At 43.1% G+C, this 15,902-nt stretch overlaps 1 protein-coding gene across 11 annotated transcripts in view; it reads right to left on the bottom strand.

Annotated features, from left to right (window-relative positions):
• Positions 1–14,396, bottom strand: part of LOC130169426 (citron Rho-interacting kinase) — a 49,116-nt gene extending 34,720 nt beyond the window's left edge. For 9 of the 11 annotated variants that reach the window (XM_056376162.1, XM_056376166.1, XM_056376165.1 and 6 more), the window contains exons 1-4: positions 14,044–14,396; positions 9,672–9,777; positions 7,699–7,842; positions 5,608–5,727 (exon numbers count right to left, since the gene is read on the bottom strand). In XM_056376162.1, coding sequence (XP_056232137.1) covers positions 5,608–5,727; positions 7,699–7,842; positions 9,672–9,680 — 273 coding nt within the window. In that variant the 5' untranslated portion in view covers positions 9,681–9,777; positions 14,044–14,396. Of the gene's footprint in view, positions 1–5,607; positions 5,728–7,698; positions 7,843–9,654; positions 9,778–14,043 lie in introns of all 11 variants that reach the window. The other 2 variants (XM_056376163.1, XM_056376171.1) reach the window with 2 other exon arrangements.
• Between the last annotated feature and the right edge of the window lie 1,506 nt (positions 14,397–15,902).

Genomic DNA, 15,902 nt, shown 5'->3' with positions numbered 1-15,902 from the left:
TCAAGAGCTCCAGAGGTGAGGAGATGAAGCTGCCAAGTTCATCCAGGACAGTATACCTGTTGTGTTGCTCAGCTGCAGCTGAGGAAGGTGGGTGGGAAGAGTGCCTCTTTCTGTTTCTGTTCCGAACCAGCATAAATTGATCAGCAGATAAAGGAGTTGGGCAGGAGCAGTGTCTCCTCTGCTGCTGCCTGAACCAAGGAGCGATTCACTACACACGCTTTAGGATGGGGGCCCGGGCTACTGAAGTGGAGGGACGTCAGGGACCTGTTACTTACAGAGACACTGGATCAGAGAACGCCCTAGCTGGAGCCAGGCCACCACTGTAAAGGACTGGTTCGACTGCATGTCTGGAACATTTGTTCTTTTTCATAATATTCCATTTGATTTCTCACAATGGGAGCAAGCTTCACTGCGACCCTCAGTCCTGATTGGCTGATGAACGTGTCCGTGACGACACAGCAGCATTCAAAAACCTCTTCTCACCCAGAGCCTATCTCACGTCAAAGTTAGCTAGCTTAACTGTCCACAGACAGATCTTACCTAGCTTCTGTCGCCAGGCGCTATCTAACTTTGGGGTTTTTTGCTCTTCTCCGGTCACACCAGGTCAAAGTTTTTACCTTACCCTTCATGGCTTGGTTTTATCATTTCGGCCCCTCTCACACGTAAAAGTCTCCACAGACGGTTAGCGCACCTAGCTAGCTTGTCTGCACATGACCTCTATCCCCCTACCGGCGACCACAATGTCAAGCCCACAGAGGAGAAGGAAGTTGCGGTGCAAGAGGCACCAGAGGCTAGCATCAGCTGGGGTTCATGAGGAAGACGTCCTAGAACTTGACTATGGAGAAGATGAAGGTGAGACCTCAGATATCCTCATATCTAAGGACGAAGAGGACAACAATTTCTTCATCACACCCGGAGCTGCAAAGCCCTGACCCTTCGTCGTTCCCGGGGATGGGGATGAGGGAAACACGCCAACTTCTCCTCTCCCCACAGACTTGCTGAATGTCTGGAAACACGCAGCGGAGAAGCTGGACATCCCCTGGCCCACTGTCATTACAGAGAACACCAGATCCCGTCACGAGGGGAAGAGATTGCCCCCAGCTAAGAGCGCAACGAGACAGTTTCTCCCAGTCTTCTCGGAGCTGCTAATCGAGATGGCATGTCCATGCAAAGACCGCCCGTATAGCAGCAGGAAGCTAATACCCAGAGCCTTATCCCTTGACTGTGAAGCGATGGAGAGCCTGGGTCTCTTGCATATGCCTATATACGACACAACATCTATCCTCGGCTCAGGGTTGTCCCAAAGCCCTACACCAGCCTCTAAGTCGGACAGGTTCCAGTCAGCCTTGACCGCGAAGGCTTAAAGGATGACGGCACTCAATGTTCTCTCGCTCCTCACTGCATACCAAACGAGATATGACATGAGTACGAGAAAATCCAGGATCCAGCTTCACTGGAGGAAATACCGGTCATCTCTGACTTATGCCTCCATGTTCAACGCTGTGTGGTCCAGGCCACGGGGAAAGCACTGGGAACCACAGTCTTACATGATTGAGCACGGTTGCTTAACCTCACCAACCTGTCTGACAAAGAGAAACACAAAATTGTCGACATGCAAGTCGTCCCAGAGGGTATTTTCCTGCTGTACTGACCTCCATGCAGTGACGATGTGAGACCAAGAAGAAGGAAGACGAAGCGCTCCAGCTTTGTCTCCCTCGCAAAGCAGTGAAAGACTTTCGCACAGGCTGCTTCTCATGTGCCGCAGTTCAAAATTCCAAAATTCCCTTCCTCCAGGCAGGAGAATGGGCCCCTGCTGCAGCTCCACCGGTTCAACCCGCATCAGCTGTCAGTTTTCAGGCTAGGAAGAAGAGATTGGCCTGACCAGTCCTATTCACCAACCCCACCTGTCTGGCTTTCGAGTGTGCTTCCCGGGGCCCTCCAGAACCCCGACCTCCAGCTGCCATAAGCTACGACTTTTCTCAGGGCTGGGGAGATGAACCCCTTGTTTCCTGCGATGTTGCCCCGCGCAGCCTTCCACAACACCGTTGTGGGGGCTCTTACGCTGGCAAGCGGGCCACACTGTGTGTCTCCTCTCTCCCTCAGAAAAGACAGGTGGAGAACGCTTGAGGTACCACCCTGGGTTTTACGCATGATCTTGCGGGGATACAGGCTTCAGTTCAACTTCACTCATACTACTCAAAGAACCCGGGTTATGTAAATAACCTTACGTTTTGCATGATGACAGCCTGTGTACATCCTCCTTTAGACGAAAAATGCTCTTATTTGCCTTTACATTTAAGATGTATTTTCCTCACTAATACCCATTGTGTCAGAGCTGGATCCCATCTTCACTTACACACACTTTAAATATTTTGCAGCATAAACATAGCAGCAGCTTCAGCAGTTTTTTCCAGTATATAGCTGGAGCAAGGTACATTCCAGATGAATGGTTCACTCATTTTACTGACCTCATCACTTTAATGCTGTAGTGGATGCTATATGATATGTCTACATTAACTGCTGAGTGAGCCAAGAAACAAAATGTACAGAAGTAATTGAGTAAAATAACGCTGGCCTTAGTTGATTCAAACATGGAGGCATTGCCGGCCAGATGTGATGTAAGTTGACATGAGAGAAAGGATGTTTTCAGTTCCCCTTCAGCTCGGTGCTAATATGAGAAGAATGAGCTGTTGTTTATAATACCATCAATTGATGGATGACCACTGTCACTGTGGTGAAATGGCGGGAGGGCTAACATGAAGAAAAACCACAGTAGATGAACAAAATTAGTCTCTTAACACTTTTCCTCTTGCCGGTGTTTTTCTCCCTCTATTTGAGCTCGAAGCAAGCAAATGGAAACATTGAAAAATTGACTGCAAATATTTTAGACGAAGAAAATGTATTAACAATTTGTTTGCCCTCAAGGATATGCACCATGCGTTTTGGTGAGAAACCCTGAATGTTAATATAACTGTTTGTTTACAAGAATACTCAATAGGGTACTTTCAAATCTACATTAATGTTTGTCTGTTTTATTGTCATTATGAGATATAAAAACGCAGTCTTTTCAAATCCCTCTAATAGAATTTAACAAAACCAATAAAGACCCTGTCTTTAGACCCAGTGCATACACGATAGTGTCATGCCTTCCAAGTTTTTTTGTGCTAACACAACCAAGACAAGAACAGTGGAGTTTTCTGTAGTTCTTCTTTCCTCTCGTATCTTTAGTGAAATTGTCCATTTGCATATGTTTTCAGGTTTTAATGGCTTTGGCACAGATTGCTTTTCTCTGAATAAGAATCTATCCCCAATCTCTACTGTTTGTTGATCCAACACTGCATGGCTTCTGCATGAAAATGATAAACACTGCAGTCATATGACAGAGCGTGGGAGACAGATGCTTTTCAAGATGAAATACTGGATTTAGCTGGCGTAAATACCCTCCTGGGAGGCACCAATGAGAACAAAAGCCAGATAATATGCATGAGCAACAAACTATCCTCATACATTTGAAGATACAGACTCATGTCATCTATAAAAGGTTTTGTTTTGAGAAGGTTTGTTATTATTAAGTCTGCTAAGTCAAACGTATCCAGTTAGAAGGTGATCAGTTCACTTCAACCATAGTCTTTGCAGCTGTTGACCACCAGGAGCCTTTACTAACATCTCTAGTCAATCCTGATGAATCTTCCACTGACCATGTTCAACTTTTGCCCAAAAAAAGCAAATCTTGACCTCCATTTGGAGAAGTCTATGTTCATGCTTACACTGTGAGGCTGTAAAAGAATGTCAGAGTGAATGGAACCTCATACTCAGCTTATCAGGCTCAGGTATACTTAGAACAACATGCTAAAGAGTCTGTCACCTAAACATCCAACAGCATTGTCCAGCTCCCCTGAGGGATCCCAGAGGACGTTGAAACCCCTTTCGTTGGTTGAAACGCTGGCCTGCGTCCAACATTTTCTGTAATATTCCAAAAGAGAAAATCTGACAGTAACTGGCCAAGACTGGCCAGATCTGTGGAGGTGACAAAGTAGGCAGGATTTGACCTTGTCTGTCAGACAGTTTTAAAAAAATTTGTAACAGCTATTTCCGTCACTTTTCATGAATGCCTTCAAACAGAGGATGCCTGAAAGCGTGCACCATTATCCTCTTTGGTAGGACTCATTGCATTAAGATAAGCAGACATGAAGACATGCAGGCAGGCTGAGATGCATGGACCCCTTCTACTATACATTTATATTGCATTGCATAAATATATAATGTCTAAATTATAACATGTTACTCTGTTAGGATTAAACAACTTGCATTTTCTACATAGGTGCATGCACAGTACATACCATTAAATGCAAATTCTAAACACTTTCTGACATAAAGAACAGGGTGTAGTCCTCTAACATGCATCACTGGGTTTTAGGCAGTGTATCAAGTGATGGTCAAAAATTCTGTTTCTCAAACAGTATGAGCTAAGGCCCCAGCACCTCATCACGACAGCCTGCCCACTGCATCAGTGCTCTCTTCACTTGTAGGTATATGGCTCTCATCACCATAGCAACCACTGCACAATGTATTCAGTGCTTGGTAACCAGCACTAGTGTAGGCTGAGAAAAACAGGTTGCTTTTCTATTACCTTTTTAAGAAAAAGTGGTGCATAATGTCAGGGAGATGATTTTCCATGCTCTTTATGTATTTTCCTGAACTGTCAGTCTTGTAACAGCTTAATTTTCACAGCTGGCAACACTATGCCATGTAGTGCTGCCACACGTGCAGAGAGATAAGCACACACCCAAACACTCGTACATGTCACACACTCATCACATTTGGTTTTAGTAATTAAGGACTGCATGTACAGTAAAGCTCCCCTGTCTCCTTCTTCAGTAATAACATCCTTTATTCTCAGGAGATTCAGAATGAGCACACACTTGATACAGTCCACTATAGAACTATAGATTATATAATCAGTGTGAAAAATGTGGCATATTGCTTTTTTTTTTGCAAATAAACTTTTAAATACTCAAAGTTTATTTATTCATTTATTGTGGCGTGAATTTCTCAGCAGACCTTTTACAATAAAACACTACAAGAACTGCATCCTTATACTACATATCCTTGTAAAATGGATCAAGGATTTTTTACATAAAAAGAGTACTGCAGCATTAGTAGATGTTTAATGCTATACTGACTGCACAGCTACAGAGAGTGGTGGGGCTCCAATATCACATGCCTGTTTAATTAACACTCAAACCCCAGACACTCTGCCTTGGTGACCTGCTCCATCTGACTGCAACTATGAAATACCCTTAATTTGCTTCTTTTGAAAAAAATAATGACATTTCTGCACTATACATTACATACAGAACCTATTACGGCTAGTATCCATTTAAAAACGGAACAAGTACTGACTTAAAATTAACAATAAAAATTCTGCACCAAAAGAGACATTTTTTCACTTAAGATTTTAATGTTAGAGATAGTAGATGTTAGATAGTTGATCAGTATTTGCCTTTTTTTAGCCTCAACATCAGGAGCCTCAACATCAGGAGTAAATGGTATGTACAATATATCAACCCACTGACCTACCAAGATAACATAACAATGGCATCCTACCTGCTCTTTGATCTCTTGAAGTTTGTTGCTTTGTTCCCTGATGTCATGGAGGAGCTGCAGTGCTTTATCATCCTCCTGTGACACTTCCATACGAGCCTGCTCCAAACTGCGCTTTAGACTCTGCAACCAAGACGTACATATGTTTTGTCAAACAAAACAGAAATGTTAACTAATACAGCAGCCCTGCAATAACTGGTTAAAATGCCTTTGATGAAAAAGTTTTAACTATGTGTTGATTCCACCTTATGCTGGTTTTGGAGGCTGTGCTGTGCTGTTGAATTGGATTGTGTTATTATTGTATTATATTAATCTCAAATGTAAGACCCATCGCACCCATTACAATCAAATTGTAATACACATGTATACAGAAATATAAAATCATGAGCACCCAGACACACACACACGAACACATACACACACACACACACACACACACACACACACACATACACACAGTAATAGTAGTAACTCTAGGTAAAGGCATATGTCCTGAACAGAAACACCCTGAAACAGTGCCCAGGACGCAGCCATAATGAAGGAATGAGCGTGCAGGTCTGCAGGGGGTTGCAACCCCTTGTTGTTATAGCACAATCCAGTGTGACAACCGCTGCTTCGTTAGAGGCTTCCCAGATAGCTGTTCTGTGCAGTTGCACAGGCCAGTCGGCCACGGCCGCCTGCCATCGGTTGAGGCTGATGTTTGGGGATGCGGTAAGCCGTCCAAGCTACAGCCTGGGCAAACGTCTGCCGGCATGCAGTTAGGGGAGGAGGTGGCGCCTTCCTGGGGAGACACGGTTGTAGCGCTTCGCCCTCCCTCCTCTTCTCCTTACATTTCTGCATGGTGGCTACCGCTGGGCCGAATAAGCCTTTCGGGTCCATAGGAACATCGAGGATTTGGATCTTCTCTTTCTGAGAGAGGCTAGAGAGGTTTAGCCACCTTGCTCTTTCTTGAGCGACCATCAGGGCCATGGCTCTGCGGGAGGCCCGGACAGCACACCTGTGCAGTGATCCGTCAGCATGCACAGCTCGTCTCACAGGGCTGGCTTGGGTGACGCTGACATCTCCTGTAGTTCAACCTGGTAGGCCAGCAGCAGTGAGGAAGCGTTCAGAGCATTCACCGACATGGCTGTTGCCTTGTAGCCTTTTTCATTTAGTGATGACTGAAAGCAATCAGCTGTGGAGGGTAGGGCGGGGCCTGCCGAAGTCATGGTGGACTTCTGAGTTGGGTGGAGGTGACATGCTAGAAGAGGTTCTGGAGGCAGGCGGGAGAGGCCTTTTCCCTCCATGTCAGCCCAGTCCAACGCCGACCCTCCCTGGTGGAGAGAGGATTGTTCCATGTCGCCTCCTCCAGGCACTCAGGAAAAAAACGGCAGAAGCTGTCTAGTAGAGGACTTTGGGAAGCTTTTTTCCCTTGTAGCGAGACGTGGTGGTGTCAGCAAGGACTTCAGGCCACACAATGCCCAGCTTTGCAGTCAGGTTTGGCACGTGCCAACCGAACTTGCTGGCTTTGCAGCCGGTAGGCTGGTAAAGGGCTCAGTGTCCTCCTCATTGTCCGCGCTCATCAGGGTCGAATAGCGGGGCAACAGCGTTGAGTTGTTCATCCCAGCTGGCACCCGTAGGGATGGTGTCTCCCTTGGTGCCCTCCGCTGACTCCTGTGATGGGGGAATGGCTGCCCCCAGGAACCACTGTCACCAGACTAGTTTGGCGCTTAGCTTGGCAAATCTTGATGGAGAAATGTACACAGGGCTCACAGCTAACCAGGAATGCTTATGCGTCCTGGGCTTGTTGCAGCCTTAGACACACAGCACATGCAGAATGGGTGTCGCTCTGTGAACTGTGTTGCTAGCCCGTTAGCTGCACCTGCCATCTGAGCTGTTGCTTCTGGGAGCGAGAAGAGGTTTTAGACTGAGGAGATAACTTGATGTCAGGCTTTTATAGTAGGAGGAAGTCTCTCCTCTAGGGAGCCCAAGTCACGTCTGTCAGCCAGTCAAGACTGGCGAACTGTAAAAGAGCTTCTGGGGGACAGCGCAGGGAACGTGTCCCATAGTGAGATACCGAAACAAATGTTGAAAGAGAACCACAGGGATACTCACACTGCATTCTGTGATGTAGGTTGCCAGGTCCTGCTCCAGGATGGTCCTCTGGGTCTCTGAGGCCTTCAACTCTATATCCTTCTGCTGCAGCACTGACTCGAGGTCAGACATCTTCCTCTGGACGAGAGAGATCTCCTGCTCAACCTGGAAATAAGAACATAGCATGGACCAAACTTTTCTGGCAGTTTAGTATAATTAATGAGTCTCTGGGGCCCACAGACCTGAGTAGATATACTTTTTTTTTTTTTTTTTTTTACAGCTTCCCTTGAGAGTGTAACTGTGGTAAAGATGCCTTCTTACTGTAAAATAAAGAATTTTTGAACCTGAGAACAACATGTAGTGTTTTTGCAGCAATCCCACCTAAAAATACACTTGTAGTGTGTGTGTGTTTGTGTGTGTGTGCATGCAAGTGTACAAGACTGCACTTGTCTCCTGGCAGATGTCATTGGTAGCGATTGATGATACAATTAGATGTGCCATTACAGCATTACAGGGCCTGAAGAGCATTGGAAACAAGAAAAACAGCAGGGCTGGCAGCACAGTCACAAATACACAGCCACAGCACTTAGTGTATAGCAGCACAGTCAGAATGTGGACACATGCTCACAACAACCGGTCGCCACAGCATGGGGCTGCAGCCAGCAAAACCAAAGGGTCATTGTTATACTGGAATCCAACATTACTGCAAAGAGTCACCGGATTTGAAAAAGGCATGTCATTTACAAAACATTTAGGAGACAGATCAAAAGATGCTGTGTAGTAATCTGATTATAACATGGATTAAGAATGTATTATAGGAAAGGCTAGATGCACTGTAACAAACTACATTTCCACCTATTACTGTATTCTTTAACTCAGTAGATTCTTGCATATTTTTGTGTGCAATCCAATGCACTGCAATTGGCCAGTCATTCTGTCTTCAAGCGTGTAGAGGTAATGTTGAGGCTACATAGGACAATTTCACATCACAAGAGAAGCTACATTTTGAAAGTTCATTCAGATTATGTGAATCATAATCTAAATGAAGCATTCCATCTCTTTAAGTCATGAAGCTTTCATGTACATCACTGCAAGCTCTGGACTGCAATATACGATGCTGAACCACATGGTAAACTTTAGAGTCAGTGTTTTGTTACAATTACAAAACCAAACAAACAAGACAAAATAATCAATACGAAAAGTTTCAATTTGTCCTCGATTCAGCAGAAGTGTCACTGAATGCACCAAAAGATTATCTTTATCACAGAGGATCAACACATCTAACTGCAAAATCAAATGGCAGCATTTGTTGATGGAAGTTGCTTTGTAAAATAGACATTCATGTGACTTATAAAAATAATGAAAAATAAAAAATAAAGTAATTTAATAAAGTAAGTTTTATTGCTGCAAATAATAACCAGACAGACCACTGATCTGAATGACATTATTTTTTTGAAAAAAAGTAAACACAGTTTATAAAACTTGAAATGTTGTTTATGGAGGGAAAAATTTAAGTTGATAATGGAATTGTGGGAGGGGAGAGACATCCTCTCCATCATAGCACAAAACCTTGTGTTGTGTTGAGTCATAAATAATGTTGATTAACCTTTTTAAAGTGTTAAAGTTTCATTATTCACATGATTCTAGTTTGACCTCTCTTTCCCCAGTTTTTCCTTTTCAAAGCTCATAAGCACCTCAGCACTTAATACTCATTTCATTATTTATTACACATAGTAATAATTGTACTTTTAAGATAGTGTCACTTGTAATTTTACCCCATGTGTTAAAAAGAAGTATAAGTTCACGGCACAAGGATGGCCCGGTCCTCTACAAGAGTCAGAGAGTGATGTGGAATACTAAAATACATAAAACACACAGACACACACACACACACACACACACTAGCTCAGCTATGTAGTGTAAAGGCAAACTGACAGCAGATGACTGGATTAGCTTGCTCTGGAAACAAACTCTTACCATGTGAAGAGTAATACCTGTGACATGTGTCCGGAAATTCTGGCTGTTTTGTGTTTTTAAAGTAATGACGTTTTTCCAAAGGAGATGGTCTTATCTAGAGAGTTGGTGGATGTAGTCCCTAATCTGCAGGAGAGGAGAGCATGAAGAGAGAATGGGAGATCGGGAATAGGGAGAGAAAAACGACAGTAAACAGTCTTTATGCACAACCTCTCATGAAAACTGAAGGGCTGACTCAATGCTCTTATGTAAAACACTTATCTTTTATAATCATACTGTATAGATGGCTTTTTTCCAGTCTGTTAGCTGGGATAATTTACCTTCCATGTGTGGTATGACACTCATCATAAAAGTTACAGCATACTATAGAATTCATGTATCTCAGTGTTTACCTATTTGACAAATGGACAAGGATATCATACCCTAGATTACAGTTATTACTATTGCAATCAAAAATACACATTAATGTTCAATATAAATAGCTAATCAAGCAAATGAACCCTCATTAAATACATTTCAAAACCAGTCTCTAAAACCAGGAACAGCACCTACAGTAGCAATCAAACACTGAAGACTTAATTCACATAGTACAGAGACCTAGTATTTCACAGCAGTGATGCTTCAGACATTAACACATATTCCATTTATACAGTCACATCATCAAACACGACTAGCAGATAATTTGTTTTGTTCACAGTTGAGGTATTTAGTGAATATACCACTGGAGATCCATACTGTGCTGACCAAAAATTGAGTCATATTTTAGCTTAACTGAGACTATAAATAACCTGCTTGTGTTCACACAACAGCCTCTTTTACCACCACTGGATATATTTGGCAGCTTTTGTGATCAAGAGGCAGGCAGAAGAATGAGCGACACAGGGAGAATGTCTATTAAAAGCAGAGGCTCACCTCCCACTCCTCCCTACAGTAACATGCTCAGCTCAAGCTCAACTAACATGTGGAGGGTAGTGAATTGCTGTGTGTTTTTACCGTTGCATAACTGCGTTCGTGTGAATTGTTATTTATATTGTCTGTGGTTATATTGTCTGCTTCAGTTTTTGACTGTGCCCTGTACAGGAGATCACATGCAGCAGCATCTGTGTCAAAAAACAAAAGTAAACAGACGTTGCAGATGAACAGCGGATATTATGAATCTCTAGAGATGACTCTGGTGCTTACTAATATTTCCCCAGAAATGTGACTGATGTAATCATTAGGCTTCAAGGGTCATGTGCCCAAGATGCATCAGAATTCTGCCTGGTATTCCAGTCTGATTGGTATGACATGATGCAGGAGCAGGTGGCCTCTAATGACTGATGATAGCATGAGCAGAGCGTAAGCCGAGGTGAGCTTTCTCTAGCACCTGCTGATCTTCAGGCTCTGGGCATATTACATCAATGGTAGGCTACATATTGCTGCTCTGCCGTCTGGTTTAGACGAGATGTCAAAAACATCCTATTTGTATTTGTTGTTCTGAAAGCAGAGAGAAACCAAAGATTTCACCCATGTGAAAATGTCTTGACTGAGATACACAGAAGCCTTATGTCCTCTTGGTTCATGTCTCCTGTCAGCTCTCAGAGCCTTAATGAATCTCATACATCCATACGAGCTTAGTGTTGTATATATCGTAACAATGTGGAGAACTTCTTTAACAGCCAGCCAGTGGTAAAGCTGGTGGTTATACGGTGCCATCCTAGCATGAGGCACCAGATGGGACTCAGATCTGGCTGTCTTCCTCCCGACTCAAGTGCTAGCTGGCTGTCCATAATGAGCTGAGCTAACAGACTATGCAGCTGGGCTCCTCCTCTGCAATAATTAGTTCCCTGAAAGCAACTACTAATAACTATACTTTTAAAATCTCATTGCAACTACAAGAAAGACAGTTTGACCACTGAGCTGGCCCCGGTTGTGCTTGCTTAAAATTTCCAACAATTCCTTGTTATGGAAACATATCATTATACCTGCACCATTATACCTGATTTTTACAATCAGTGCGAGCAACATAATCACGGTACCTGTCGTCAGAAAAGCTCCATAAACACTGCTTGTTTATGAGAGCTCATCAACAACCAAACAGTAACATTCACAGAGGAACATCGGCTTCCAACTCAGTTGAGGAGATCTTTTTCGTGGGTTGAATAATATGTGCTGGGCTGTGAGTCAGAGTTGTTGAAGAGGAGGAAAGTGGAGAGAGGTTGCATCCCAGTCATGGTGTTGCTCTACATTCAGTCTGCAGGGTGACCAGGGTCCAGTGCTACTGTATGGGCTGTAGGCAGCGGTGAATCACAAACCTGTTGCAACACTGTAGTGGCCCAACTTCTTCTCTAAAACACACTCAGAGACCTTCTCCAATCTACCCCCCCTCTAGTTTGATCTTTTAGCCCCTCTTCTCCACATATATGGGAGATACTTATGCCTATTGTCATGACAACAACAAATTAGTAAAACCTCAACCATGCAAGATAGATTGAGTGTTTCTGGCTTCTGCCATTGCATCAGTTCGCTGATTCAAACATGGCTCTCTAGCTCCGTAGCTTCTTGCTTAATACCACAGGCTTTGAAGATTAGGGGAAAGTTAACCCAGACCAATCTGTGAATGCATCCAGTCTGTGCTTGATATTACAACACCATACATTTTTGAAAGTGGATTATAGGCCTAGCGCATCCGTATTGGTTTCCACAGTTCATGTATGTGAATGATACATTTTGACAGACTTTTTAAAATTGTTTTTAAAGAGCAAATTGAAAACTCAAAGGAATACATATATATTGGTCAGAAATAACTACCTTTTGTTACATGAACTAGGAAAAAACCTGAAAAAATGGCATTGGCAAATGCAATTCTGGGCATGTAGCTCCCAAGCAGCCACCTGCAGGGTGATGTGTGGATATATTAAAATGATTTTACATATCCAGTGAAATATGTTGTCATAGACGGGGTGTAAACACAGTCAACTAATGTCACATTTAGTCTTTGATAACTAACTCTGGTAAAAAGGTGTTGTGTGATTTTCCTACATAACAAGGTTGGTTAGTACGACACTAAAAACACTGAGGCCACCGGTGCTACAGGCCCACGTGTGAATGCTCTGATGCTTTACCGATTTATGGTGGTCGAGTTGACTGTATATCATAATCCATAAAAGTATGGTGAGCACTTGGGAGTGCACTTCAAAAATCCAGTCCATCATTATATCACATCCAAATGACAAAGAGGATCAGTGTGGGCTTCTAAAGGAGGCTTTTGGGAAAATGACACTTGAGGATGAGGATATGGAGCAGTAGAGCTCTCTCTATCTCATCACAACTCACATTAAGCGCTGACAGATCTGTTCTGCAGAGAGTTAGTGTCTGTACCATCTACCTTCAATTTGGCCTGCCTCCACAAAAAAGTAACTACAGATTAAAATAAACACCAACAGATGTGACTGTACAGTCGTCCTGGCAACTTTTAGATAAAATGTAGCCTGTGTATTTGGCAACTTATAAAGCATGCTCCGTATATAGCATATTGTATTATCATTATCGATCTGTCCATGTATCAATATCTGAAATGTTCTTTTTTCTTTCATGTCTCTCCCACAATCTCTTCACTATCATTCTGTTTTGTTCCGTCTCAAACGTCCTGTCAGTACTGTAATTTGTGATCCAGCTGAATAGGCGCCAGAAACAAGCAGCAAGCTTCCTTCACCTCTCCTTTACCCTTGGCAAAACCTGCTGTTACCATAGAGATACTTTCTTCCAACGACAGTCTTCATATTGTCATACTTTTTCCTACTGACTTTGTAATCTCAGCTTTCTTCCTACAGTGAATCTCATCCCCAACTACTACAGCACCTTTCCGATTGGAAGTTTAAAGTGAGTTGAGATCATCTCTCAATCCTTGCATGATAGACATTCACAGAAACTTTGTCTCAGACCTTCTTCAGTCTTGGTAAAGATTAATCAGACATCAGAAAAAAGCATGCAGTGGTCTCATTATGACATATACCAACATTGAGGGAGTTTGAACATCACCCCAGGGAGTGATAGCCATCTGTATGAGTGTATGCCACAGTAAGCACAGCAATGAAGAGAGATTGGCAAACAAAGACACAGCATTTCAGTGTCGTGACCAAGAATAGCGTTCACTCTTGATGGACAAGATACAGCTGCTGCAGCTCAGTGCTACCAATGCTATCTCATCACTCCATAAATCCTCAGCTGTAGTGTCAGTCAATCAATCCATTAGGCAGTAGTTCCTTCATGCTGAGATGGGGAACATAACAAACGACTGTAGCAGTTCAGAGCTGTAATGCAAAGATACTGCTTTGATTCTTTCCCTGATCAGTCATCAGCATCAACCCCTTCCTTATTGTTATGGACTAAGTAAAATAGTATGGCACTTACTCAGAGACTGCTACAGCTTACAGATCTTCTACCAAGCTCCTCAGACGCGGCACCTCCTCGTCCAGTAAGCCCGTTCATGTGGGGTCTCCCTCGGAAGCCACCAGCCAGAATGAGAGCTTCGCTGGTTCATCAAATTCGGGGATGTCATCCTCACTGGAGAGAAAGTGGAGCTGAGGGGAGAGAGAGATGCGCTGTGGCAGGGCAGAAAGCTGTGAGACAGCGAGAGTGACTACAGATTACTGCTTACAGAGAGCTAGAGCGGCGGAGAGAGGGAGGGAGTGGAGGACTACAGAGAAATTGCATTGTAGAGTAATGCAGCAGACCAGTGATCACATACTGTAGAGAGTGAGAGGAGACTCTCACTCTCTCTCTCTTCTCTGTCACCCACTCACCCTTACCACCCCCAAGTATTTCTTCCTCTCCCCATACTGCAGCAGCCGTCACTAATCGCACTAATGTATGCAGCTTGACACACTGTGCTAACAGCCAGTTGCAAACTACTGTACATTCATGTCTCAGATGCTAAACACTCCTTAAATTGTGCAGCTCATTAGTAACTAAACGCAGTGACCCTTACTAAACCTCCTCTAAATGAGTAGCAGTATTGCAATCTAATTACTGGCAGGACAAGGATGTTACTAAAGTAAATTTTGCTTTCATCTGCAAATAAGCAAGAATGAGAGCAGTGAAAAACAGATGCAGGTTCTGGTTTAAAGAAAGACGCCTGTATAAATGCAATATGTATCATTTTTCATTAAAAATTAACACACTTCTGAATAAAACTGTGCTGGAAACGTCCATTTTTAGCACCATTTCATAGCTGTGCAAAAACAATACTTTCAAATATTGCCTGTCTGCTTTAAAATATGCAACAGCATTCCTGCTGGATTTACTGTAAATTCATCAATCGACTCTGTAATTGCTGGTATTCAAAGCACGAACAGTGCATTGCTGATTTACTATACATGTAATATAGTTAATTGAAAGTACTGTAATGTATGCATATAACAATGTAAAAAAGCATATTGAGAAGTATCATTGAACCAGAGTAAACAGTAATACACTGTGTCATGTCACAACCCAACAAGGTCCCTAGTGTCTAACATAGTAGTTCAGGCTCACCTCAATTTACTTGTTTTTATGTTAATGTAAGCCAAGTGACACGTCACTGTGTATTGACTTGCAAACTACACACGCACACACACACACACACACACACACACACACACAGTGACAGATTACACACACAGTAACAGATGGCAGAACCTAACCTGGCAAGCATTACTACAGCATCACAACAGAAGGGACAAAATGCTCAGAAGGTGAAAGCATCAATGAGAGTTACAGTAATCAGTCGCAGAGTGAAAGCCTTGGCTTAGCTGTATAACAAAGGAATGTTTTTGTACCTAAGGGCAGGTCAGCTTACCCGCTACACTGGCTTGGAGTCAGATCACACCTCCACTATCTCACCTCCATCTCTACACATCCTCGCTACTGTCAGGAACTGATTTAATCCAATGCGTCAGTGACATTTCTGAGCTCAGCTGCTTCAGACCTCTTAGATTCAGCCAAGCAGATCGGTTACTGAAATCTGAAGAGAAATCTGTGTCTGGACAAGCGCGCATCCAGGAAGAGCCCTCAATTAATAATTTCCCTACGCTGACCCAGGATGAGGTCATAACCTGCCACACACAGTGTTTCTGCTGAAAGCCTTTCAAAGGTACACTAATGTAACCAAATATCTGCGTATATGGAGAAGCACAGAATTCAGAGAGAACATCTCTTTTCAATCCTTGAATATCTTTGAGAAAAACGTGTAATGATTTATAAATAGAACCTACTTTTAGCTTATACCATTA

Source organism: Seriola aureovittata, chromosome 5 (genome assembly GCF_021018895.1).
Source record: "Seriola aureovittata isolate HTS-2021-v1 ecotype China chromosome 5, ASM2101889v1, whole genome shotgun sequence".
Taxonomy (NCBI): Eukaryota; Metazoa; Chordata; class Actinopteri; order Carangiformes; family Carangidae; genus Seriola; species Seriola aureovittata.
This window is presented reverse-complemented; position numbering and strand designations above follow the sequence as displayed.